Source organism: Lagenorhynchus albirostris, chromosome 4 (genome assembly GCF_949774975.1).
Source record: "Lagenorhynchus albirostris chromosome 4, mLagAlb1.1, whole genome shotgun sequence".
Taxonomy (NCBI): domain Eukaryota; kingdom Metazoa; phylum Chordata; class Mammalia; order Artiodactyla; family Delphinidae; genus Lagenorhynchus; species Lagenorhynchus albirostris.
The window spans coordinates 85,142,731-85,169,755 of NC_083098.1; the positions used below are offsets into that span (position 1 = coordinate 85,142,731).

Consider the following 27,025-nt stretch of genomic DNA (forward strand, 5'->3'; position numbering starts at 1 on the left):
TTGAGTTATTTAAAAATTTTGTGTGTGTGGTTATTAAACATCTTTGATGAAAATGATTAATAAAATATAAACTCATAGTGTATTCCTCACCAGATACTTAATATTAATATAAATAAGAATGTTAGCTTATCAGTTCTTTGATAAGATTGGTTTCTAGAAATACTGTGAACCGAGTTCCTCTCCAGGTTGATCATTTTTCTCCAGTTATTTTTCTGCTGATTAAATAATAAGACAGTAAAATAAACGCAAGTCCACCAGTTACTCTTAATTTCCTGCCTTTGTTTTCTTCAATTCTAAGCATCTTTTATTCGATTCCTCATCAAGGTGACTGTGGCATTTAGTTTATAGGGCTCTTTAATATCTGTGAAGAGCACTATAAATGCACTGGCCACCACAAGGTCACAAGGGGAAGATCATGAAAGAATAGATTTTGGTTTTTATTATGTGTCAATAAACAATCAGCTTCATTCTCCTTTTTGGTTCTTGAGGTTGTTAACCCCAAACCCACCAGGCTGCAGACAGAATTCTCCCTCCTGCCTGTCTTTAAGACTAAATAAGTATAAGATCTGAAAGTTTTCAAAACAGCCCCATCAAATCATCCCTGGGAATTGTTAACATTTACAATAAAACCCAGCTACTCCCACGGATCTCACTGGCTTGGTGGTGGTGAAATAAAGTAACAAAGTGACACTGAAATTGCTTCCTTTCCTACACCAACTTCCATCTCTAAATTCTGATTCAGGTTAGAGGGAAAAAGGGATGCAATAAAAGGTAAAGGGAAATTGTCACTTTGGAACGATGTGGATTCACCCAAGAAATGAAGAGTGAAATTAAAGTGGCCTAAAGAAGAATTAACTGGCTTTCGGGGTGCTGCTGCTACATTCCTTCCGGAGAAGAAAAGGAGATTGGTTTAAATAGCAGTGAGTGATTCTGGCGTGGAAGACTTTGGGACAGAAGGGCAGCTTTGGAAACTTACACCAGTGGGATCTGAGAATCACCCTGTCCCCACGTTATTCAAAGAGTAAGATAGAATGCATGAGAAACTTAGGGAGGGCATGCATGAACATTTCTGATGTCTAGAGTTATTTAGTGTGGATTAGGAAAAACGTAACAGATGTCCCTCTCTCAGTTGATGGCAGCTTCATCCTTGTAGCTGCTCAGGCAAAAACCCTGGAATCATCCGTGCCTCTTCCTTTTATGTCATACTCCATACTCAGTCCACCAGGAACTCTGGATTGACCTTCAAACTACACCCAGAACCAGCCTTCATCACCACCTTCATGGCTTCACACTGCTCTGAGCCACCATTATCCTTTGTTTAGATACGTGCAAATGCCTCCTGAGGAGGCTGTGAGAGGGGAGCATAAATGACCAAGAGCCCCGAGGGTGCGCTTTGAAACCCACTCTTCATTTTCACTGAGGTCATGCCTCTTACCACCTCCCCCTGCCAATCACTGGTGCAGCAGGGATGTTAGGGCAGACCTTCTCCTGAGAGACGGAAACTCCTGTCAGTGGACTTTGGCTGAAGGACTCTCCCATGGCTTTGCCAAACCTTCCTTAGACTGCACAGCAGTCTAGGAAGATTGCACCCAGTCTCCTTTCTTGTTCCCCTCCACTGGGATCAGACTTGCATTGTGGTCTTATGGCTCTCCCCCAACTCCCACAATTTTCTCTCACATTGTCATTTCTACCAATAAAATCCTTGCACGTTTAAACTTACCTTGGCATCTGCTTCTGGGAGGATGTAGGCTGATACACACTCTAACTGGCCTCCCTGCCCTTCACCCTCCCCCCAACCTAGTCTGTTTTCAACACCATAACTAGAGTGATACTTTTAAAATCAGATCTTGTCACTCCAAAACGTTGCAATGGTCTCCCTTTTTCACTAATAGTGAAGTCAAAGGTTCTTACAAACGCCCTCCACAATCTTCCATCACCTGCTCCCCATGACCACACTGGCCTCATCTTCAGCAACTCTCATCCTGGCTCACTCCTCTCCCACCACACAGCATCCTTACTCTTCCTTGTTCATACCAGACACTCCTGCCTCAGGGCCTTTGCACAAGCTGCTCTTTCTGCTTGAAATGCGCCTCACCCAGATTCTGCATAGTCAAGTCTTCATCTCCTTCAAGTATTTGCTCAAACGTCATTCATCTATCTTCATGAAGTTCTCCCTCACAATCTGACTTAATACTTAACCTGCCCCTCACTCCCATATTCCTGATTACCCTCTTTCTGCTCTACTTTTTCTATTTTTTTGACAGCACTCATCATCTTCTAAAATATGAGATACTGTTTATTGTTTGTTTGTCCCTCCTCACTAGAGCAAATCTCCATAATGCAGGGATATTTACTCATTTTGACCACTGATGTATCTCAGGTGCTTAGAACAGTGCCTAGCACATAGCGGACATTCAAAATGCACTGTGGAGTGAATGACCGAATGAAAAATTACTGTTCGGAAGGAAGCTGAAGTGGGCAGTGGCCCCCACATATTTTTCTCCCCTTTCTATGAGGCTGGAAGTCAAGGATTTTAAGATGGTGGAGCCACAAGACGTGGGCTGCCCACGAACGCTAACGCTATAGGAATGAAAGATAAAACGTCTTCATTTTAAGCCACATTGATACTTGGGTTATTATTATTATTTTTGGTTTTGTTTTGTATTTGTACAACATCTAGTGTTAATGTCCTGATTAATACAAAATCTATTTTCTTCTTTAAGGATCAGGAGGGTGATGGTCTAGCTGATCCTGCCAAGTCCCTACCTGGGCTGTAATATCACAGTGGTTGTACGTGGGTTATTCTGGAAGAGCCAAGAAGAAATAACCTAAAAATCAAACTTTTCAGGAGCTGCCACTCACCTGTTGCCAGTGATAGCTCTTTCGTGGCTTCCCAGCACTGAGCCATGGGAAGATGTGTTTGTCCTGCCTGTGAAATTTGTAAGATCCTGCATCTGCTGCTCCTGATTTTGATAAGACATAGAGAGACCTGGTGTATCAGACTCTTAAGGGGGAAGGGAAAAAGGGGCATGATTGACACTATGGGGTCTGAGCTGGTCATGTGTCAACTGAAAGAGCAAGTTCAGTATTAGAGTTTTGTATTTGGAAAATAAGATAAACATTATTTTTAATTTTACTGAATACTGTAAGTAAGCAAAACATAGATTAAATTCTTCAAACCATATTTCTCAAGGAGGAACACTTTAGAGCTGGAAGTATGAGAGGAGAAGTCTAACCTTGCACATAGTAAGAGAAATATAAATTAAAATTCCAATGAGATACCATTTCTACCTATCATCTTGATACATAAAAAAGACAATGACCACAATTAACATTCTTGGGTGCTAACTATGAGTCAGGTTCTATTCTAACTCATTTCATCCTCACAACAAACCTATCAGTAGGTATTGATGTTCCCAGTGTACAGATGAGTAATCTGAGGCACAGAAGGGTTAAGTCGTCTGCTCAAGGTCATGTAGCTAGAACGTGGCAGAGCTGGAATATAATCGTAATATAGACTGAATGTTTCTGTCTCCCCAAAATTCTTATGTTGACACATAATCCCCAGTGTGATGATATTTGGAGGTGGGGTCTTTGGGAGGCGATTCAGTCATGAGGGTGGAACCCTTACGAACAGGATTCATGTCCTTATAAAAGAGACCCAGAGAGCTCCTTTGCCTTCTTCTACCATGCGAAGAAACTCTGTGAAAACGTCTGTCTATGAATCAGAAAGCAGGCCTTACCAGACACTGAATCTGCTGCTATTCTGATCTTGAACTTCCCAGACTCCAGAACTTTGAGAAATAACTGTTTGTTGTTTATAAGCCCCCCAGTCTGCAGTATTCTGTTATAGCAGCCCGAATGGACTAAGACAAATGGCATCAATGGAATCATCCTCAAGAAATTATTAAGTATAATTTGTACTTAATAAAGCAAGGTACAAAGGAGCACGGTTAGTATGCTAACATTTGGTTGAAAAAGTTTGTATGTATATATGTGCACATGTATATATATGTATATGTTTAGCTACATCTATTTGTATAGTCATATCTATATCCATATCTATATCTATATCTAAATCTGTCTGTATAATGTCTCTGATAGAATCCATAAGAAGTCGTTAACAATGGTTGTCTCCCATGATGTGTGGCTGGGGAAAGGGGTGTATTAGAAACTCAATTTTCACTCCCTGATACTTTGTGTCATTTGAATTTGACATGTGCTTTAAAACATCTATTAAAAAAGGTAAATAAAAATGTATTCACTTTATTGACTGAAAGAACAAATCACAAAAGTACATAATCCCACCTGAGATAAGGAAACGGTTCTCTCCATGAGTGTCTTGGTCCGCTTAAAACCTGGGTCACTTTCTGCAAGGACATTCATAGTCTTCTTGCCAATGAATTCCAGAGCATCAAGACCACCTGTTAAGACGCTTTTACCCTGCCAATGAGATAATTGCATGAGATTAGGTTTTCATGTTTTGCTGTTCTGAGGCAGTCAGCGCCTCCTAGACCGCACTATATTCAAATATGAAAGCAATATAAAGTCACAGTTTTTTCTCATCAGGAGATTTATCATCCATTTAATCCTATTTTCTTTTCCGTGGAAGAGCGTATGTCATATAACTTTGTAGGACATGCAATGCTATTAAATAAGGATGCTTAAGAAAACCAAAGCACATTAGGGATTAATTTTATTGGCTGTGTGTATGAATAGATATGTTCCTAGGACAAAAAATTAATAGGTGACCCAACTGCTGTTTTTGTTTGAAAACATTTTAACCCAAGTAGCAGAATCATTTGGAGCAGTCTATAAAAATGTCAAATACTCTTGCCAGTTTAGGGAATTCTTTAATATAGGGCCCTAGAGTGTAGGACCCTCAGGCTGTTTCAGTGGCTCGTGCATACTTTCAGAAAGTAGCAATAACCGCCTATAATTAGTATTTTCATGAAATAAGACAGGTTGATTCCATGTGCTTCTGGCTTTAGAAATTGTTCTATTATGTAGTTAACCACTGCAAATTCCTTTGCCAGTCACTGTTTCTCTTTTAAAAAAAAAGAGTAAATCAACCAAGATTTACTCACATAAACTTACATACACATACACATAACATAAACATATAAACAGAACTGCTCACATTTATTTGCAACATCTTCTTTGCCTATACCCCAACTATACAACTACAATTACAATATGCATATATCTGTGTTTTTTTCTCACCTTACATGAGTTTGCATAGGTTATATTTATTATTACATTATTCTTTATATGCATTATCCATTTTCATAATTATCACTTCAACAGCAATATTTGATTTCACTGATTAATATGCTTTATTAGTCATCTCCATCTTGAACATTTAGACTGTTTTCCGATTTGGGAGCCAATCAATAATCACACTACAAAACAGATTATTATTATTTTTTTTTTTTGGCAGTTCGCGGGCCTCTCACTGTTGTGGCCTCTCCCGTTGCGGAGCACAGGCTCCGGACGCGCAGGCTCAGTGGCCATGGCTCACGGGCCCAGCCGCTCCGCGGCATGTGGGATCTTCCCGGACCGGGGCACGAACCCGCGTCCCCCACATCGGCAGGCGGACTCTCAACCACTGCGCCACCAGGGAAGCCCCAAAACAGATTTTTAAATGCACATATTTTGGGAGGACTAGGGGATATCAGCAATTCACACTTTTGCATAATTTGATTTACTTTCTCCTAACATCCTGTGAGGGATTACTTCAGTAGAGAATAAGATGGGAGAAGGAAGGATGAAGGGACTTTGAGCAAGGGCAGACTTGGTGGGGGAGTGTCTGGAGCTTGGGAAAAGGGAGAACTGGAAGGTTGGAGAGCACACAGAAAGGAATGTGAGGATGCTGAGAACAAACTCAGAGGGCCCTGCCTCGTAGCTCAGGGAGACCATGGATTTACTTCCTTTTTTTTTTCTTTTCTTTTTTTTTTTTTGGCCGTGCCTTTGTAGCATGAGGCGTGTGGGATTTAGTTCCCTGACCAGGGATCAAACTCTCTTCCCTTGCATTGGGAGCGTGCAGTCTTAAGCCACTAGACCACCAGGGAAGTCCCCATGAATTCACTTCTTACGCCAGAGGTAATGAAAGCGCTCTGTCCCATCCCCAGCCCTACAACGCTCCCCGCACACCTGCCGTGGGCATACTGGACTTGTACTGCTATCCGACTCCTAAAACATACTTGCTGACCCCCCTTCTCCCTGCTTAGTCTAGAGGACCTCAAGTATCAAGGAAAGGAACAGTTATTTCCTATTTCTGGCATACCCTGACCTGAAGTCTGGCTAAGACACCCCCATATGTGTGTCCACAGCCCCCTCTTCTTCCCATACAGCATTGCATTTGATAACTGTTAAGTTGCCTCCACCTTCCAGGATGTTATGCCCTCTTTCAGCTTATGCCCAGCATCTAGCATAGCTCTTGGGATATAATGAAAGCTAATTACCTTTTTTTTTAATGAATGAATGAATAAATTGGATGTGAGCCATATTTCTTAAAAAACTAGTTATTTGGTTTCACATAGCAGAAAGTAAATCTTTTCCTTCTGATCCTGAAGACCAGCTAACTGCCTTATCTCAGTTGGGGTGCATCCCCCTTTTTTCATTATTCATTAGTGTTTTGTTGTCAATAACAAGCTTCTTAAGCTTCTTTAAAAGGAAGGGGCCTGGGAAGGAGGGATGTGTATTAGGGCTATTCAAGGAAAGAGGAGAGTGGGAATTGGGAGGTAGGGATGGAGGAAGAATGTTGGTCTTAGTTATCTGGAAACACTTTAGTAACATGTTGGGGAAAGTTCCTGATTCTTTACTGGTATATATATATATATATACCTGAATCACTTTATAATTTTTCAAATTGAAGGTTAAGAAACATAGAGCATCTCAGAAAAACAGCTCTAAGAAAGAGCCCTCTCTCCCTGCAAGCAGAGGCTGTCCTTGCAGCCATTGGAAAGGACATTGTTATATCAGACTGAAAAATGTTCCTTCTAAGCAGCTCCCTTCTTTTAAACATAAAATATATTTCATTTTGTTCTTATCATTTTGGTTCCAAGGTCACGCCTACTCCATGGGAGAAAGCATAACAAAATCATAATCCAAAGTTATGAGCAAGACCATCTTTTCTCTGATGTATCTAGGTCACTAGTAAATAGAAATATCAAAAAAAAGGCACTGGCAGACCTCAGGGAAAACAGAGGAAGCAGCTAAGGACTCACTGTGTTCTGAACCGCATTGGTGATGGCTGACAGCATGCCCCGAGACCCCGATGAAGGAGAAGTGGGCGGGCTTTCTGCAGGCCTCTGATCTGCGGCTGCAACTGCTACTAAAGAGAAAAACACCCTTTCAGAGTTCGTTTTGCTGATATGAACTTGGAACTCTATTTGTGCACGTGGTGTAATGCAGCCCAAGTCCAAGAAATCCCCAAATAAATGCGCCACTCACTTTGAGGGATTTCATTTGCAGTATCAGGTTGGGCCCCTTCGGAAGAGGCAGAATTCACACTGTGAATCCGGAGGGTGGCCCCTGCTTTTTCCTTGACCGCTGTCAACCCATGACCTGTCAGGAAATAAAATATGGCTCATAGATACAATAGAAGCCCACGGTCTGCAGGTTCCATAGCTCATCTCCCAGAGCTCTTCTTGTAAGCTGTAGGTGTATATCCCGACTGTGAGAGAACGTGGTGATTAACAGCACAGACTTTGCGAGCCCTCAGATGTGGGTTCCAGTTCGAGCTCAGTTTCACCATCACCCAGATGGGTGACTTCTGAGAAGTTACCACCTCTCTGTGACTCAATTTCTCCACTGTGTTGTTGTGAGGAGCTAATAAGTGCATGTACAGGGCTCCCAGATGCTTTATTAGTCCCTCTTACTTCTCACACTATCTAACTAGCAACCTGGGGTTTCCAACCCAAGATATTATCTGTGAATGGTATCCCTGTCTTACCCTCTTTCCTCTTTTCTAAGCTTCTCAAGGCAGGTATGTGTCATTCATTTTTTGATTCCTTGTAGGCCTATCCTATTGTAGGTACTCAATTACTACTTGTTGAATAGAAATCAGCTGAGCCTTAACAAAGTGTCAGTCATTCCTTTAGTACGGTCTGTATGTGTGAGAGCAGAGTCTGGAGATGACATGTCAGGATCCAAAGGCAAGCCAGTGGGAAAACCAGAAAGGGCACTCAACAGCTCTGATAGTTATCTTAAGCAGTAACAGTCCAAACACAAGATGTAAGAATAGTCGGCCAGGATGAGGGGCACTGATTTTACTCTATCTGAGCCGGGACAATCCCTATAATTCCCTGGAGCCCAGCACAGTGTGCATTCAATATCAATAACTGTTTAGTGAATACAGAGCTGACCTTCTCATCCACTACCCCCGCCCCACCACTGACACATACACACAAACAAACTTTGGCTTGACAGAGAAATAGCTTTGTCTACATTTTATTTTGGAGCCATTTTTTTCTCCTTAGAAAACTAATAGTCTAGTGATGTCCTAAGTGGCTGTTTGAATTCTTGGAGAAGCAGCCTGGGCTGCCATCGTCACAGCACTCACCTCCCCCTTAGTGCTCGGGGAGAAAATGAAAGATTCACTCAGGACCCTAGGCAACCTCAGGTTGTTAAAACCCAAGGCAGCAGCAATATTAATATCTGGGGGAAAAAGGCCCAAGTCACAGCAGGATTTGAGAGCCAAAGAGAACCATCTAGTTGTAGAGGGCACCATTCAAATGACTGACCGTCCATCTCCTGAATAAGAGAAAGACATGGATGAACCCCAAACCCAAAGAGTCATATTTCATCAATCGTAAGCTTGCTTATCAGAGGGGTCTTAACTTAATCACGGCACCAAAATTTGCCAAACTGATAGAGGACTAATTATATCCAGTGGGAATCACCTGTTATTATACACTATCTAGAAAACACTGAAACTTAGGAAACAATATTTACAATGTTTACAACATTAATTACATACAGAAACATATGACTATATTCATGTGTAGATCATTAGACACAGTCCAAATTCATTACTGAGTTACTTTTTTTTTTGTTTTTTGTTTGTTTGTTTTGTTTTGTTTTTTTGCGGTATGCGGGCCTCTCAGTGTTGTGGCCTCTCCCGTTGCAGAGCACAGGCTCCGGACGTGCAGGCTCAGCAGCCATGGCTCACGAGCCTAGCCGCTCCGTGGCAGGTGGGATCTTCCTGGACCGGGGCACGAACCCGTGTCCCCTGCATCAGCAGGCAGACTCTCAACCACTGCACCACCAGGGAAGCCTTATTGAGTTACTTTTAAAAAAAGATGCACTATAACTGCTAAAAGTAAGACTTGATTCTCTCTAGCTTCCAATTAATTCAAAGCATTTCAATGGAAACTCACTGGAGTTTCAGTAACACATGTAAATTACGGGATATAATTATCTAACTTTATTATATACTGAGCTCATATTCCTCGACATCCTTTAAAAGCACAAATATTTTCAAAAAGGAAATAATGTACATCCAAATCTCCATCCATGATTCTCATTTAGATTTCTGAGAGCTAAAATCAAGGGATAAATGAGTTTCAGAAGGCTGGTAGGCATCTGCTATATCTTCTTTGTGTAAACTGTACAAGAGAGATGATTCCATATCCTTCCCTGAGACCATTCAGGGTTTAATGAACTTCACTGTCATTACCTCCTCTTTCACCTTCTCCATCCCTTCGCAGGTTAGAGCCATGTCTGAATCTTTTCCCGGGGAAGAACAGCTTCTCACCATCTCAGCTTCTCACAAACGACTATGAATATGTATGCATTACCTGCCTCTAGAAAAATCGCTTTGTTTCTGGAAGGAAATACCATTTTACGTGTAAAATAAGGAGAATGTGTCTTTTTAACAGACATGACGATAGGCTGCTACTCCACCTACACACACACACACACACACACACACATACACACACTATTGAGGTATCACGGATGTACAAGGATTTGCATATATTTAAGATTCCTCCAATTATATTTTCTAATTAACAGTTCTTTTTTTCTGAGTTCTTTTGTTAGTGAAAGTACATCTTTAACTACATTCTACTAGAAATATAAAGCTATGGTTTTTCACAGCTAAGGTTTAGACTCTATGCCACACCCTACTTTGAAGAATAACTTCTAAAATTTTACTTAGTGTGACATCTAGTGCCCAGACAAGGAAGTAATAATATGGAGCCACTGCTGCCTTTTGACTGAGAGCGATTCATTCTCAGAGATACTGATTTTGTTCTACCAATAACAGAGAAAAACAACCAATATGAATAGTACTACAGGGTAGAGTTCATGGATTCATTTCTTCACATGTCATCATGAACTCTAAGTATCCCCAAGAAATGAACCCATCCAAATTCTATCGTTCTAAAGACGGAATATCCTCTACTCTTTGACTTACTGCAGTAAAAAGGTGAGTACTGCAAAGAAAGTAAGATAATACATGCCGTGATACTGTATCATTTAAAAACAAATGTTAAATGATTGGCTGGTGTTTAATTTATCATCCATACTCTAGTGGAAAACACCCTAAACTTAGGAGTCAGGAGTCTTGTGGAGGAATTTTGGTTCCATCAGTTATTAGCCATGTGGTCTTGGTGACCTTTCTGAGTCTCTGCTGCTGTGTCTTCTCTGAAAGGAGGTTTATAACATCTACCTCCCAGGGTTTTATAAGGTCACTGAGAAGAAACATGTGAAACCTTTGGTACTGGTCAACATTATTGAGCACTTACTATGTCCCAGGCACTGGACTAAATATTTTCAGTGTAGTAAATTATCTTATTTAATCTTTTCATTATGAAGTAAGAGATACTATTATGCCCATTTCACGATTGAGAAAACTGAGACCTGGTGATGTGAAATTACTTGCTGAAGGTCCCCAAACCAATAAGTGGCCGAGGCAGGATTTGAACCCCATATTTCTGACTCTAAAACTCACTTGCTCAATCACTATGTTAAGAAAGTCTTACATGCCATTTGTAGTTGATTAAACGTCATTTTAGTCCCATTTCTATAACTCCTTGGAGATCAGATACTTAATCAGGAGCTTCTTCATCTTTAAAATATTGGTTTATGTTAAAATTAGCTTGAGTTACCTTACCTTGACCAAACAGCCAGGTGCCGGTCACCCCTGCAGTGAAACCTTCCTCTAACCCTGGCCCTCCCAGCTGTGCCTTGGGTTGGCACAGCTTAATGTTTTAGGATAATCCCTGTGCTGTGCAGGCACGGATCCCAAGACACTGTGTGGTGCTGTCTTCTACCTCCAGTTTAATTTTTTCTCAAAATTTTTTTACCAACCTCGCTTCTTGTTGAGAAGATCAAAACCCCATTGAAGGGAGGTCTCCCCTCTCTCTGGAGGACGAAAATAATCTGTTGTTGGTGGCAGGGTCTCTCTGACCAAGTGGTAACTTAGGGGAGCAAGAGTAGTTCTACACAGCACCCTGGATGGCTGGGTAGCCTTATGGGTACTTTCTGCTGGTCCCTTATGATAAAGGACCCCCCAGGAGGGCAGCAGCTAACTTGTTCAGAGGGTTCTCCCCTTTTAGATTGCTTTAATCTTTAATATAACGTTTCCTTCTTTTTCATTTCATTTCTTTCTTTTTCTTTTTAAAAGGTGGATATATAGAAAAGAAACTTTTAAAAAATCCCATAATCTCATTTCTCTATATGGTTGATTTCTAAAAATAAACATTTATTAGGTTAATCTATATCAAGGTACTGTGAGAGTTCATTATAACCTTTTTGCAACTCTTCTGTAGGTCTGAATATTTTTCAAAATAAAACTTTTAATTAAAGTGATAAAAAACGTAAAATTAAATAAATAAGTAAAAATAAAATTTATAATGTTAGCAAAATCAGAGTATAGAAACATAGACAACAGAAGGTGGGCCAGCCTCTTTCTCCCTAAACAGCGCCTATTGACCTAACAGTCAATACAGTCTATGAGCTTACAGGGGCCTATGGAATGATTTAAGACCTGAAAAGAAGTATTGGTTCTAAAAGACAAAAAAGAAAATTTGTAAATTAGAAATTAAATAATATTTACTTAAATGTATTCAAAAATGTAATACTTGGTCAACTGGTCAACTATAGTTCAAGTAAATTCAACTATTCCACAGTTATATACAAATTACATATTTAATGAGGGATGTGGGTGCATTTTATTATATTTGTTGTGATATGAGGGGGACTTCCAAAAGGAGAGGGCTCTTAAAAGACTTAAAGGGGCCCTGCCTTCCTTCCAGTCCCACCCCCTACACCCCATTTCCTTCTAAGGATAACAAGTCTGATTTGTTTCTTGTTGATTCCTTTCAGGGAAAAGTTCTGAAAAGCACATCCCTACATATAAGTGTCTTGGACCCGGCTTCACCATATACAGTGGAGGTCTCAGCATGTGTAGATGGTTGTGGAGGCTGTGTGTGCTGCCTGGGAGTCCAGTGCTCCTTCACCCCTGCTGACAGCTAGCTCTCAGCTAAACGCCTCCCTTTGAAATGCCCTTCACCAAAGGGAATTGGCTCCTTCAAGACTGTACTGTAATGACTGGTCAGTGGGGAAGTTGGTGATACAAAAGCCTGGTCCTGTGCCTTATGCCCTGGGACAGCTCTGAAGAGTCATCCCAACCCCCAAGCTCCCTGTGGGATGGGCTGTGGCCTCTGACGCAACTGCATTGCAGCCCAGTTCTTGCAAGGCTTGCTCCTGAGGGTCCTTCCTAATAAAACTCCAGGACACTCATCCCTGCCTCAGTTTCTCCCCGGGCATCTGACCTAGGACACTGATCTACCAAATTCTTTTTAATGGTTGCATAGAATCAGAATTCCACTGAATGGTTCTGTCATGTTTAACATTCTCTGTGGATGGATACTTGGGTTGTTTCCAGTTTCTCATATATGCCTGGTGAACTCCCTCAGCTCTTTCAGGTCTCTGCTCAAATACCATTTCATTAAGATCTACCCCACACCACCTTTTTTAAAAGCTTAACCTGTACTCCTGACACTACCTTATATTTTTCATAGACTTAACACTTTATAACCCTCTCTATAATCTTCCTACTCATTATGTGTATTGTTTATTTTTTAATTTTTAAAAATTTTAATTTTTTTGGAGTATAGTTGATTTACAATGTTGTGTTAGTTTCAGGTGTACAGCAAAGTGATTCAGTTATAAATATGCATATAATCATTCTTTTTTAGATTCTTTTCTCATATAGGTTATCCCAGAATATTGAATAGAGTTCCCTGTGCTATACAGTAGGTCCTTGTTGGTTATCTATTTTATATATAGTAGCGTGTGTACGTTCATTCCAAGCTCCTGATTTATCCCTCCCCCCAACATTTCCCCTTTGGTAACCATAACTTTGTTTTTGATATCTGTAAGTCTGTTTCTGTTTTGCAAACAAGTTCATTTGTTTCAGCCTTTTTAAAAATTAGATTCCACATATGAGTGCTATCATAAGATATTTGTCTTTGTCTGACTTACTTCACTTAGTATGATAATCTCTAGGTCCATCCATGTTGCTGCAAATGACATTATTCCATTCTCTTTCATGGCTGAGTAATATTCCATTATATAAATATATACCACATCTTCTTTATCTATTCCTCTGTCAATAGACATTTAGGTTCCTTCCATGCCTTGGCTATTGTAAATAGTGCTGCAATGAACATTGGGGTGCATGTATCCTTTCGAATTATGGTTTTTTTCTGGGTATATAACCAGGAGTGGGATTGCTGGATGTGTATTGTTTATTGTCTGCATCCTTCCACGAGTCTGTAAACTCTACTACAAGGTCTTCATCTTGTTTACTCACTGCTTTACCTCAAGTGCCTAGAATAGGGTCTGGTAAGATATGTATTTGCTGAGTGAATTCCATATTGAACATATACATTAATGAACTTTTGCAAAGAATCAACAGTGGAACTGCTAGACAGAGGACACATACATTTAAAATGTTATAGATAGTGTTAATTGTTCTTCTGAAGGTTGTGCCAATTTCTACTCTTCTTTGGGTGAATCTTTGAGAAATAGAACCATTTAAAAATATTGGCTGTAAAACCGATAGGTAGTGGGAAGCAGCCGCATAGCACAGAGAGATCAGCTCTGTGCTTTGTGACCACCTAGAGGGGTGGGATAGGGAGGGTGGGAGGGAGGGAGACACAAGAAGGAGGAGATATGGGGATATATGTATATGTATAGCTGATGCACTTTGTTAATACAGCAGAAACTAACACACCATTGTAAAGCAATTATACTCCAATAAAGATGTTAAAATAAATAAAAATAAAAATATTGGCTGCATTTCAGACTCTACTATCAATGAATTCAAGATATTATAGTTGTGAGAAGTAGTTATTTAGAAAAACACATCGATGGTGTTGCTGTGCTCAACTAAAGCCAACTTCAGGGCAGCAGAACCTGCAGCCAATCAACCTTCCTTTTGGAAAAGTCTTCTCTCTCCGTAATGATGGTTGATGCCCACTCTGTAATCAGATACTCACTTCTCTTTAGGTTCAAAATTGACAAGAAGAGTTTCTGAACTCATAGTGTTTGCCTTGCCATCACATAGGAATTCATTAACTTATTCATAGATTGTAAAGGATTGTGAACAAACTCCAAGCATTAATCCTATTATCTTTTGTATCAATGATCCTTGAGAATTTTCACATCATCAGCAATGCCACCTTCAAAAATAAACCCATGTGATATTGATACTGAAATACCTAGTTAAGAGTTCTTACTGTAGTATCATTCTGACAAGTTTGCCGTTCTCTGTGATAAAAAGACATTGTCATTATTTCTGACAGTGCTGGTAGAAGACTTTCATTAAAATGTGCTGAAGGAAAAAATTGTGTAACTCAGGAGAGGATGGGGAAGGAGAACAATGGTAACTCTGAAAAGGCAAATATGCAGATCAGAGCTCCCTCCCCCTCCTCAGGTACTCTTATACAAGGTGTTGAGACTCATAAAACTGTCAAAACTAGAATTTTAAATAAACATGTAGGTCATTTGTAGTATCTGGAAATAAGTTGATCTATTCTACTATAGAATTTTTACCTTGGTATATTTGTATATATCTCAGCATTGTTGACTTTCATTTTGATTACTGGTCCATCACTTAACTTAGCAATATATTCTATGATTAAGTCAGGTCTCTAAGGTGCTTGTGGGAAATCACATCTGGTTCTCACAACAGTACTTTGAAATTATCATCAAAATTGCTTTTTCTTTTTTTTTTTACATTTTCCTTTCCCACTCAGGTTTCTTCCTGGATCTTAAATAACAACCGTTTTCATTGTATCTTACGAACTTGTCCAAAGGCATGAATGGCAGCTGATCAAGTCTTCTTAGAATGTGATAATAGCATGGCTGTCAACGAAACTAATGCAGGAGATATGGCCTCTCCAAAAACAATTGTTGGCTGAGAAATGTTGGATTTTATATAAGCATTGGAAAGGTTGCTTTTTCTCATTTTCCCTTAACCTTGGGGGTCAAAGTAGTGAGGCAAAAGATAAAATATAAAAATACAGTGTAGCAAAAAGTCAATCAATTTTCTATATTTTTCTACTTAGCACAGTGGTTACAAATATCCTTCTCCTGCTATATACAGCCACAAACTATGGAATCATCATATTCTGGAAGTTGGAGGGAATCTTAGAATTTCTCAAGTTCTTCCACCCATACTTTCCCAAGTAAGGAGCTGAGTCTGGAGAGGTTCAGTGCATAGTGTAGCTAGGTAGTGACAATTCTTTGTGATCACAAGTTAGTAGCAGTTGGGACCGGGTCTCAGGTCTTAGACTTCTGATACAGTGTTCTTTCCAGGACAGAATCATCTTCTAAATCTTTCCATTCTCCAGTTACTCTCCTGCCAACTCTAAACAGTTCTAATGATTGTGACTGCAGTTTTTCAACAACTGTAAGAAGTATTGGTTTCTGTTTCTAGTGCTCAATTGACAGCTCTGAGTTTTGCTATAGAGGCTGTCTTGCATAGAATTCCATCTGCAACTGGAATTACCCCGGGGTAACATGAGGTTTCTGAGTGGGAATTAATTGCAATAGAATATATGGTTATTTTCTTTCTTTACTTTCCACAGGCAATTTATAAACCTTCAAGAGCTTGTCTGCTGCTGTGCGTGCTCTGTTTTCCAATAAGTTTTTTCACCCTGTGATAATAAACTGTTAATGCTGCAAAGCCCTGGATGGATATTATTTGCCTGTACATAATGGAAGGTCTGCCTTGCTTGCCTCTCTCAATCCAAAGATAGTAGCTCAAGATAGACCACAACCCAGGACGGTGCCCATAACTTTTTCAAGCTTCTGTAAACAGGTGGTTGAACCCTATTCTAACCGTCTATTTCAGGCTGTGAGCCTGGCTGTGACACTTCTCCATTTGTGGCACACTTGTGATCCCTGTTATGTTTTGGGAGTCAAATTCCCAATCACCACCACTGCCTGTTTCCAGCCTTGGAACCTAAGCCTCCCCTTATGCTTCAAGTTTTAGTTCTCTATCAGGTCCACCAAAATACTTATCTCGTTTTCAAGTATATACTGCTATTAGTTTAGCTACTATTACTTTGTAAAGTTAAAGCCCATCCTGACCAAAAATCTCCAAAATGTACCTGGAGAACAACTTAGGGATGGCATTCAGCTATCTTGTTATTGCATTTATTGGGGTTGTGATGACCAGTGGTGATGAACATATTTAGTCTCTACATCTCTAAATATAGCTCCAATTTTTCCAAAGGGATTCTTAGAATGAGTATCAATATTTCAAACTTTCTTTGCTCTCCCTCATGTGCCCTTTGGTCATTGTGGGTGCAAATAAGAGAAAAATGCCAAGATTAAAATGCTTTTCAAACTTCCAACATATATCAGGGAGATAGTGTTTTGGGAAGGATCCCTGGTGTTCTCCTTACTTACTGCAAGTAATAATAAATCCTTCCTTCTCCTGAAAAAAAAATTCCAACATGTAGCCAGAGCCCTTAAAAAATACTAAGTTTCTGGCATTGGTGGTATAACTGATGAGGTTTTCAAACGGAAAAGGGAGGTCTGTTAGGGAGAATTGAAAGATCACCGTAAGATTCTCAACCCTGGCATATACAACATGCAATCCCCCACTTTTTTTTTTTTTTTTTTTGCGGTACGTGGGCCTCTCACTGCTGTGGCCTCTCCTGTTGCGGAGCACAGGCTCCAGACGCGCAGGCTCAGCGACCATGGCTCACGAGCCCAGCCGCTCCGCGGCATATGGGATCCTCCCGGACCGGGGCACAAACCTGTGTCTCCTGCATCGGCAGGCGGACTCTCAACCACTGCGCCACCAGGGAAGCCCAATCCCCCCACTTCGAGTGTGGACAGCATTGTGAATATGATGGGATTCATTCCCATGATTAGGTTACATTATATAGTAAAGGTGAAGGGACTTTTCAGAAGTAATTAAGGTCATTAATCAGTTCAATTTGAGTTAATCAAAAGAGAGATCCTGGATGAGCCTGAACTAATCAGGTGGGCTTTAAAAGGGACTTGGGCCCTTCCTAAAGGGAGAGATTTGAAGCATGGGAGAAATTATTCTGCTGGCTTTGAAAAAGGATCGGAGGGCAGCCTCTAGGAGTTGAGCGACCCTGGCCAATAACCAGCAAGAAAACAGGGGTGTCAGCCCTACAACCGCAAGGAACTAATTTTGCCAACAAATTGAATAACCTTGAAACTGACCCTGAATGTCAGATGACAATGCAGCTAGCTGACACCTTGATTTCAGCCTGGCAAGTCACTAAGCAGAGAATCCAGCTATCTTGGACCTGAATTCCTGATCCATAGAAACTGTGAGATAATCACTGTATGTTGTTTTAAGCCTCCACATGTGTGGTAACTCGTTACATAGCAATAGAAGTGAATACAAGAGGCTCTACTTGAACTTCAGTCTGATATTTGATGGGGCAATGTGTGACTGTCAGATCATCTCAGAGGAGCCCTGTCTCCACCAACCATAAGAGGGAAATGGCAGTAGTGATGGCACAATGATCCTGCTGGTCCACAGGCAGTTATCTCCCCAGGTTCTTCTGGATCAGTTACTGCACAGAGCCAGGTGAGAAGCACCACAAGTTTTAAGTGGTTGCAACATTAACAAGACGCAACATTTATTCGGGGTGCCTTAGGGAAACCTCAAGAGTAACCCCAAACCCAAGCACAGGCTGAAGATTAAGACACTGACTTGAGGTCAAATTAAAAGATGAGTGCCTACCAGTATGGGCTGGGACCTGCCATCGGAGTCACAGCCTGATTTTTAAGCAGTAAAGCCAGCATCATCTACTGGTTATACCTGAATCAGGTAACAAAATCTAGAGGTCTTGGAGCACAGTCCACCAGAAGAAGGCTGCACTAGGCTGTATATGTGCAAAGGTCAGATTACAACAGGACACTGAAAAAGATAATGCACACTAAATTCAACAGGTAAGCCGCCAGTTGATGGATGGAAAACTTTATAAAGGTCCAGCAAAGCCCAAAGTCAAATGGTGAGGTGTAGTCGCTGACTGATAAGAAACAATAGCAAAGAGTCAGACCTACGAGGAGCAAAGCAGTCACAGGTGAGTGCACCTGTAAGTGTACCAAAAACACCTGCACATGACACCCACAGGGCAGCTGATAGCTGTCTTTACCGTGGAAGGAGCTTATATTTAAATTTTTAACGAGAAAGTAAATCCTTTGTCTATAATAGAACCTTCTGAAGCACCAAGTTCATTATAAGCCAGGGCAGTTCTGGACACCATTATAACTGGAAGCACCCAAAACACTGTACTGTTTTATGACATAAACCATGAGGAGAGCCGTATAATTTGGTGACCATATAATTTACTGTTCCATGACTTATCACAACTTCAGAAACTTTTAGACTGCACATTTTTAATTTTGGTTCAGAAAGCTGGCAATCCTGAGTGTTGCCAGAGGCAAGATGCATTTGAGAGCCACTAAATCTCAAACATTTTCCCTAGGAAGTAGGATGCCTTCAGGTTCCTGTCCTCACTCTTATGAAAAGGCTCTGTCCTGTTCAAAAAACAAAACAGGCTCTTCTACTTTAATCTGATTAATTTTTCCATCTGCATATGTAATATTCATGGCATACCTGGCCTTTCAATTAGCAATAGAAAAAAATTTGCTTTCCAGGCTCTCATGCAGAGGGCAACGTTTATTTGACCACCATCTACTTCTTGCCAGAGCTCTCCTGATACTTGACAGACATGGAATTAGGAGAATGCAATCTATCCATTCTTCCAGGGAGTCTAAGTTCTATCAGATTAGGTATCTGGCCCTTCAACTGTTTGTGACCATGGTCCATTAGAGTGGGGTCAAAGACCTCAGCCCTGCTGGTTTTAGGAGTAACAGTGAATTGGACCAATTCATGGCCCATCACAAGATCCTCATGCCACAGAGATACCTTGAGAACACCTGAGTTAGATGATCTGCAAGCTGTGTTACCTGTGACTTCCCCTGTCCTGCTCTTCACTCTCTACCCTCAAGATGAAATGCTACGGCTACATTATCATAGACACGTTTAGGTTGTACCTTCAGTTTTCATGAAGAGTGGATATAAGAAATGGTCACATGAAGAATATTCTGACAAACCTTCACTGATGAAGACATTGTCTATTATATTTTCTCTTTGTATATGAGCCAATATGGGACATTTCTTCAAAAGTTTAATACAAGGAAAATAAATTTATCTAAATAAACTAAGTCTTGTTTTATCACTCAGTGAGATAGATAATCTACTGGTAGCCAAGAATCTCAGAGTTAAGGTCAATGTTCAATTATATTATCCTTGATATATATCTCCTCCCTACCTGCATATTTCTTTTTGTATTTGTATTTTAATACCCTGTGATGAATGCCTTTTATTGAGATACCTCAAATCCTTTTAGGGAGTAGGCTATTTATATATTTTAAAATGTTCATGCGGGATGATAAACACAAAGCATTAAGGATATATTATAAAAGCCTAAATCTTATATTCTAAGATGCAATATAATATAATGGTTAAAAGCCAATTCAGCCACTCCTGACTTTGGATAATCTTTAACCTCTCTGTGATTCAGCTTCCTTACCTCTAAAATGGAGAAAATAAGAGTGCCTCCTCATAGGGTTATTTTGAAGAATAAATATATTAATATACAGGAAGCACTTAGAACAGCAAACACTAAAAACAATTTACTCTTATTATGTCATGAGCTAATGTTAAACTCTATCAGTACATGGTATGATCAAAATGTCATATCCTATTTGGCTCCTGAACTTTATCCATTCAAACGCAATGTGTAATGCTTACCTACTGTGGCAGATGCTGATGAGAGCAGAGATTTGCCCCAGGAGCCCCAGCCTGCCCAGCCCCCTCCACGTGGAGAGGAATCCACGGCCTGCAAAAAACCAGATTACCCACAAGGTCAGCAATTTCATTCATCCCTGAATGGAAAAACACCCATTCATTTGAAACAAAGAGAAGATTTTAAAAAAATCACCAACAACCATATCTCATTGGCTTATAGTTTATAAGGGCCATAAAATATACCAGCCTACATTGCAATGTGTACTTTGGAACCAAATTGGTTTGTAGTGGTGTCGGCTTCTGAGGGCTTAGCTTGAGGTGAGAAGGGAATTTGATGTCAACTAAGACCCAAATCTCCCATTATCTGGAAGACAGGGATAGGGCTGTGGAGGAGAGGGAGAGATTTAGTATTTTAGGGTACACAGTGATTTGTTAAAACTCCAAAACAACCTTGACTCATGCAATTTTTACAGAACTAAAATAATGTGCTCTTCAAGGTAGGGTTAACTTTCAAAAATCTGGGGTGGTAGGAGGGAGCTTTGGCATGGATGGTAGTAGGCAAAGTGTCTAGAAAAGCATCAAGAAGCTTGGAGATGGCGAATAGCAACAGGAAGCCTTTTGAGGTAGACAACTTTCAAGGTGTCCACTCCACTCACAATGACCCCTGTAACTATATCTCTCACTGTCCCTGGGCTCACTTGATTCAAATTCTTTTTCCTAGGTATTTTGATTGGGACTGAGAGATTCTGGTTCAGCTTGAATAGAAGATAAAAACTCAGACAATGTGGGGTGACCATATTCTACCCACCATGCAGACTAAGAGTTAAGAGAAAGCATAGTGAACAGAATCTTCTCTGAGATACGCTCAGAGAAACTGTTTGGATTCCAGAGAGCTTCTCAGCCTCTGCTTCCTGTCCCTCTTCAAGGCCCTACCGCATTCCTACTTTTGGGTTTTATGAGATTCCAGCACAGTGTTTCTCTCTCTTTTAATGTTTTGTTCACTGTTATGTCCACAGAGCATAGAATTCATGGCGTATAATGAGTGCTTAATAAATTTAGTTGTTAAATAAATGACTGAAATTCATCCATTTTCTTAGGTGTGCTTAGTTTCTGTTACTTGCAACCAATGCATCCTGACTCAGTGGAACCACAGCTTTCCCTTAATATCCAGGAATGCATTATAGAAAATGAGGCAAGAACACATTAGGAGATGAAGAATAACAGCTCTTTCACTCCAAGAAAAGAAAGGAAGAAGTTAAGAAGGAAATGAAAAATTCCTACAGAGTTTCTAGATTCTATAACTTTTGACTCAAGGCTGGTCCATCATCATCCCCAACTTCCTTCTGCGTGCAGTCTTCCACTCTTATCTTCCACTCTTGCAGATAAGGGTGGCCATGTGAAACAGTTTTGACAAGTGAGATATAAATGGGAAAGGTTTTGCTTTCATGATAAAATACACAGTTTTGTCTGGTGCCGACTCTCCCCTCTCCTTTTTTCCTGCCCTGAATGTGGACCTGATGCTTGAAACTGAAGCAGCCATTTTTGCTGCCATGAGGGAAAGGCCAGGGAATCACAGAGTCACTGGTCCTGGTACTGCTAAGCTACTAAACAAATGTGAGTTGTTGCATATCTCCATTCTTTCTGTTAAGTGAGAAAAAATTAATTGCTATTTTGTAAGCTAATATATGTTGGGTTTTAGTTACTTGCACCCAAATGCATTCCTAAGCGATTCACCTCATAAATATCAAACATCATCCATGAGCATAGACTACTGGTCAAGAGTAAAGGTTATGGAATTAAATTGCTTGGGTTTGACTCCAGGCTCTGCCACTTGGACATGTTAGTTACTCAAGTCTTTTAGCTGTCACTGACTCATTACAAAAATGCAACCATAAGTATAAGAACCAATAACCTCACAGGGTTATTGTGAAAGTTAAAAGAAATAATTCGCTTAAAGCTGTAAGCATAGTGCCTAGCACATAATAAATACTCCAGAAATATTAACTAGTAATAATAATAAGTAACTACATTTTTAACACTAAGAAGCAAAAAGTTTTGAAAGTTGGCTGACATTATTTTTCTGTTTGGAAACAATGAGAAGCTTGTTAACATGAATGGAAATACTCAAGATTCATGACAGTCTGCTTTCATTTTTGGTGTCTACATTGATTTACTTCACTTCAGCAATGAAGCCAGTGGCCATTTTATACCATCATGAAGACATACGTAAGTTGGTGATTAATATAGTTCTTTCATGGGACCAATCTCTACCTATGTGATTAGGGAGAGTTAATACACTTAGGGGTGACAGCTTCTGACTCAAATTTACAATACGTAATATGCCGTGACAGCTGGTAATTGACTAGCAAATGGAAATTAATGTTAAATGAGTCTAGAACTTTTTGCAGTGTGACTACTTCAATTGCTTTATTAATAAAGCTCCTTTGACATTGAGCTGTGACTTCCTGATCAGCTAAAAAGAATATTTGTTATCAATGGCAAATCCTCAAATAACTAAATGTGCACATTTAATATAAAACCACAAAAACTAAATGTTTGACATGAATTATAAATATATCTCATCTTGAGTATTGTCTCCACTTTAAATAGCTTTAATGTCACATGCTTATGAGATTACAAATTAGGCAGCATGGATCTACTCAGATCTCCCATTTTCATATATGGATATTTTAAAGCTTTTTTCTCACCCTCACCCATGTAACCCCCACCTCCTTTACCAGAGAACTTCACATCCTAATTTACAGAGAAAACAGAAGCCATCAGATAAGAACTCTCTCAACTTCCTGTCCCTTCCTCATAAACTCACAGAAGAGTGACCGCATATTGTAACAGCAAATCAGACTTGGTTTGATCAAGAGGGATCTTCAAAACTCAACTGGAGATCATTTAAACATCTATAACTGTTGTGTGGTCCTAAGAACATGAAAGAGTGCAAGATTCTATCAAGTTCGAAGTTCTTTAAATATAAAAGACATTTATTTATTTTTAGGCTATCAAGTTCAAAGGTATCATTAGATAGAAAAATATGCACAAATCTTAGAATTCCATCAAATTCAAAGGCCTTTAGCATTTAGATAGAAGATATATGTACCTCTCTTAAAGGATAAAGACCAACCTGGTTGTCCTATTTCCTTGGGTAGATCAAGAATCAGATACTGTGTATAACTTTGGTCTTGGGATGTGGACAGTAGGAGTTATGAGACCAAAGCCTTTTTAAGTTTTGTAATTTGTGACACAGCTGTTCTAAAAAGGGCCCAGTGTGACATTTGGGAGGATGTAAATTACTCTGGAGGCCTGCAGCTCTGTCGAAATATTTGCTTGAAAATGGCCTCAGTTATTCCCAGGTAATCTTCTTCCTTGGTGAGTATGCATCACTCAACTCTAGGAAGATTTAACATCAAATATGGAAAGGTTTAAAGCATGAAATATGCTATTAATCATTTTGTGCATATTTGGTCTTTTCTATACTACTGATGTTTAAGGAATTTGACTGATTAGAGTGACAATTTTTTGAAAATCAATTTAAAATGAATAATTGAATTACTAGACTTCTGATTTTTAAGTTGAAATCTTCCTAAGTTTATGCATAATGTTATGCCACCTAAGGGGTTGTTTAGTCTACTCTATAAATTTAAGATTTACAACAATTTTTAAGTACTCAGCAAGATTTTGTTTAAGTAGATAAATGAGGTACTTAAAAAGTATATTAAGTTTATAGATGTAGTTTAAAAATATTTGACAGTGTTTAAGTTGGCAAAAAGGACCAAGCATTAATCAAAAGCCCCTTGAAAGTGACTGTTCAATTATGTTAGGCTTCTAAATACAGTAAGATTTGTGAGATGAATGTAAATACTAGGGAAAATTGACATTGTGAATCTGTAACCTTAATATATTGAACACTAATTGTTTAAACCAAATTAAAAGTCTGAGTAGCTTTTTCTTATGGACAAAACACAGACTAGCCTACACCAAAAACCTATCTCAATACAAATCTAACTTTACTGCATCCCCAGTCACAATTACTTCCTCCCCTTCTATCATAACGGAAATGATATCTTCCTCTTAGTTGTAATTATCACCTCCATCTGAACTCCTCTGGGCCTGGGAAGGTTGGTTCTCCCTTTTTTCCTGGTTTTTCAACCTTTCTCTCTGGCTGCTTCCCACATTTAATGATGTGCACGATTCCTCCATCTTACAACCAGCAAATGAAAATCACGATGACGAAATGTTTCTTTCGAACTTCTGTGGCTTCTGCTCCATGTCCTTCTTTCTTCTTCAACTCTTAAAAAAGATGCCTGCCTTCTGTATCCACCCCCTCCACTCCTCTACCCACCATGGTGACTCTCCCATGGTCACTATTTCATGAAACCATTCTCACCAAGATCACAATGGCTTCCTCATTGTCAAAGGCATGGACTCATTTTAGTCATTTTATTTCTTGACCTCTCAGTAGCATCAGAAGCTTAAGCACTTTTCAATTCTTAAAAGACTATTCTCATGGCTTTCATGACCTATCTTTTGACTCTTGCTTTTTTTGTCCATCCCTTATTATGATGATTTCAGTTTACTTTAGAAAGTTTCCACATGCATATTGTGATATTATGGAATCTCCTTAGATTAAGATACAACCCAACTGCATTCCAATAAAATACACACAGTCCAGGTGGTCAGCTGGCATCCTAATCCGGAAAGCCATACCTCAAAGGCAGCTATAATGAACACTTCTATTATTTGCATCTGTATTAACGTATGATGCTTTGCTAATTAGCATACTGAATTACAGAAATGGGCTTTAACTGGTAAACATGGTGGACTGTTGACTAGCATTTTAAATATCTGAAAGGGGTTCTCGATGGTGAAATTAAAGGTATTAAACACTTGTAGATGGTTAAATATATTTTAGAGCCTCTTCCTACCTTTACATGAATAGGGTGCAAGAAAGGGTTTTTCCCTGTACTAAATGATCTTCTATCCATCTCTGAACTCTGGAGAATTCTGGTTTCTGATGCCAGGTATAAGGGAAGAAACTCCTGCCCCTAGAATTCTAGACATTTGTGTTGAATGCACCTTTCACACAGGGTAGTGGTCAAAGCACCTAAAAGTCCAAAACAATGGCACATTCTCAAGCCTACATGAGTTCTCACAAGCTATCTTTAACTTTCTTGTTAATTAATGTTTAATTTTAAAACATCAGTGTAGTATAATGTGATTTGAGATTGGATTTCATTTATAGAATGAACTTTGCTGGCAATCACAACTTATCAAAGAGCGGTCCATGACCAAAGTGGCTTAGAGACAGGAGACTTCAGGGCCAGGTCCTTGGCCTCTGTGCTTTATTTATGTATAACACCTGGGCAATCTTACCCACTCCCATTACTTAAATAACATCCAGTTGCTGCTGGCCTCCAAATCTCTATCCCCTGGGCTCCAGACCACTATAACCAACTGCCCACAAAATATCTTCACTTGGATGTCTCATCTCATGTTCAATATGGAACTCACCATCTTCTCAATTGTACACGATTCCCGTATTAGTGGTTCCCAAACACGGGTCCATAGACTGACTGCAAGAGTATTATCTGGGGGAACTTATTAAAAATACAGAGTCTTGGCTTCTACTGTGATCTTTTGAATAAGAATCTCTCGGGCTTCCCTGGTGGCGCAGTGGTTGAGAGTCCGCCTGCCGATGCAGGGGACACGGGTTCGTGCCCCGGTCCGGGAGGATCCCGCATGTCGCAGAGCGGCTGGGCCCATGGGCCGTGGCCGCTGAGCCTGTGTGGCCGGAGCCTGTGCGGCCGGAGCCTGTGCTCCGCAACGGGAGAGGCCACAATGGTGAGAGGCCCGTGTACCGCAAAAACAAAAAACAAAACAAAACGAAAATCTCTCAGCAGGCTTCCCTGGTGGCACAGTGGTTAAGAATCCGCCTGCCAATGCAGGGGACACGGGTTCCTGCCCTGGTCCGGGAAGATCCCACATGCCGTGGAGCAACTAAGCCCGTGCACCACAGCTACTAAGCCTGCGCTCTAGAGCCCGTGCTCTGCAACAAGAGAAGCCACCGCAATGAGAAGCCCACACACCACTATGAAGAGTAGCTCCCGCTCACCGCAACTAGAGAAAGCCCGTGCACAGCAACGAAGACACAACGCTGCCAAAAATAAATAAAGTAAATAAATTTTTAAAAAAGAATCTCTCAGGGTTTCTACCCTGAGAATCTGAATTTCTAACAAGCTTCCCAGGTAATTCTAATATACCACCAGATTTAGGACGCACTGCCCAATATAGCCATAAGGCAACAGCATCCACCTGGTTGCCCAAGTCAAAAATCAGGTGCCATGATGGAGAGAGGCTTAAAAGGAGAAAAACTCCAACAGAATTGGAGCAAACTCTACTCCCTCATTTAAGAGGCAAAAATCTATCATCAGCATGTCTTGGCCTATGTTCTCTCATCTTTGTCTCTGTTGATAGCAATTTTATTGCCCTTAAACACCCTGCTTTTCCTTTTCCAGGGACAGAACTATTGAGTGGTAGTCTATGTTTTCCTTTGAGAGTACTTTTAGTTGTAACATTGCGTTCTTTACCTTCTTCATAATTGGTCTTATGCACTGGTGTAGGACAGTAGGGATGAAATTTTTTTTACTCTGGGAAATATTTCTTGGTGCTAAGAATTTAGAGAAA

General features: G+C 40.1%; 1 protein-coding gene across 3 annotated transcripts in view; it reads right to left on the bottom strand.

Moving 5' to 3' along the window:
* The window catches only part of FAM114A1 (family with sequence similarity 114 member A1), a 60,107-nt gene that overhangs the window by 20,810 nt on the left and 12,272 nt on the right, over window positions 1-27,025 (bottom strand). For 2 of the 3 annotated variants that reach the window (XM_060148348.1, XM_060148349.1), the window contains 4 exons: window positions 20,333-20,420; window positions 7,456-7,569; window positions 7,230-7,336; window positions 4,309-4,443 (listed from right to left, as the gene is read on the bottom strand). In XM_060148348.1, coding sequence (XP_060004331.1) covers window positions 4,309-4,443; window positions 7,230-7,336; window positions 7,456-7,569; window positions 20,333-20,420 — 444 coding nt within the window. The remainder of the gene's footprint in view (window positions 1-4,308; window positions 4,444-7,229; window positions 7,337-7,455; window positions 7,570-20,332; window positions 20,421-27,025) is intronic. The other variant, XM_060148350.1, reaches the window with a different exon arrangement.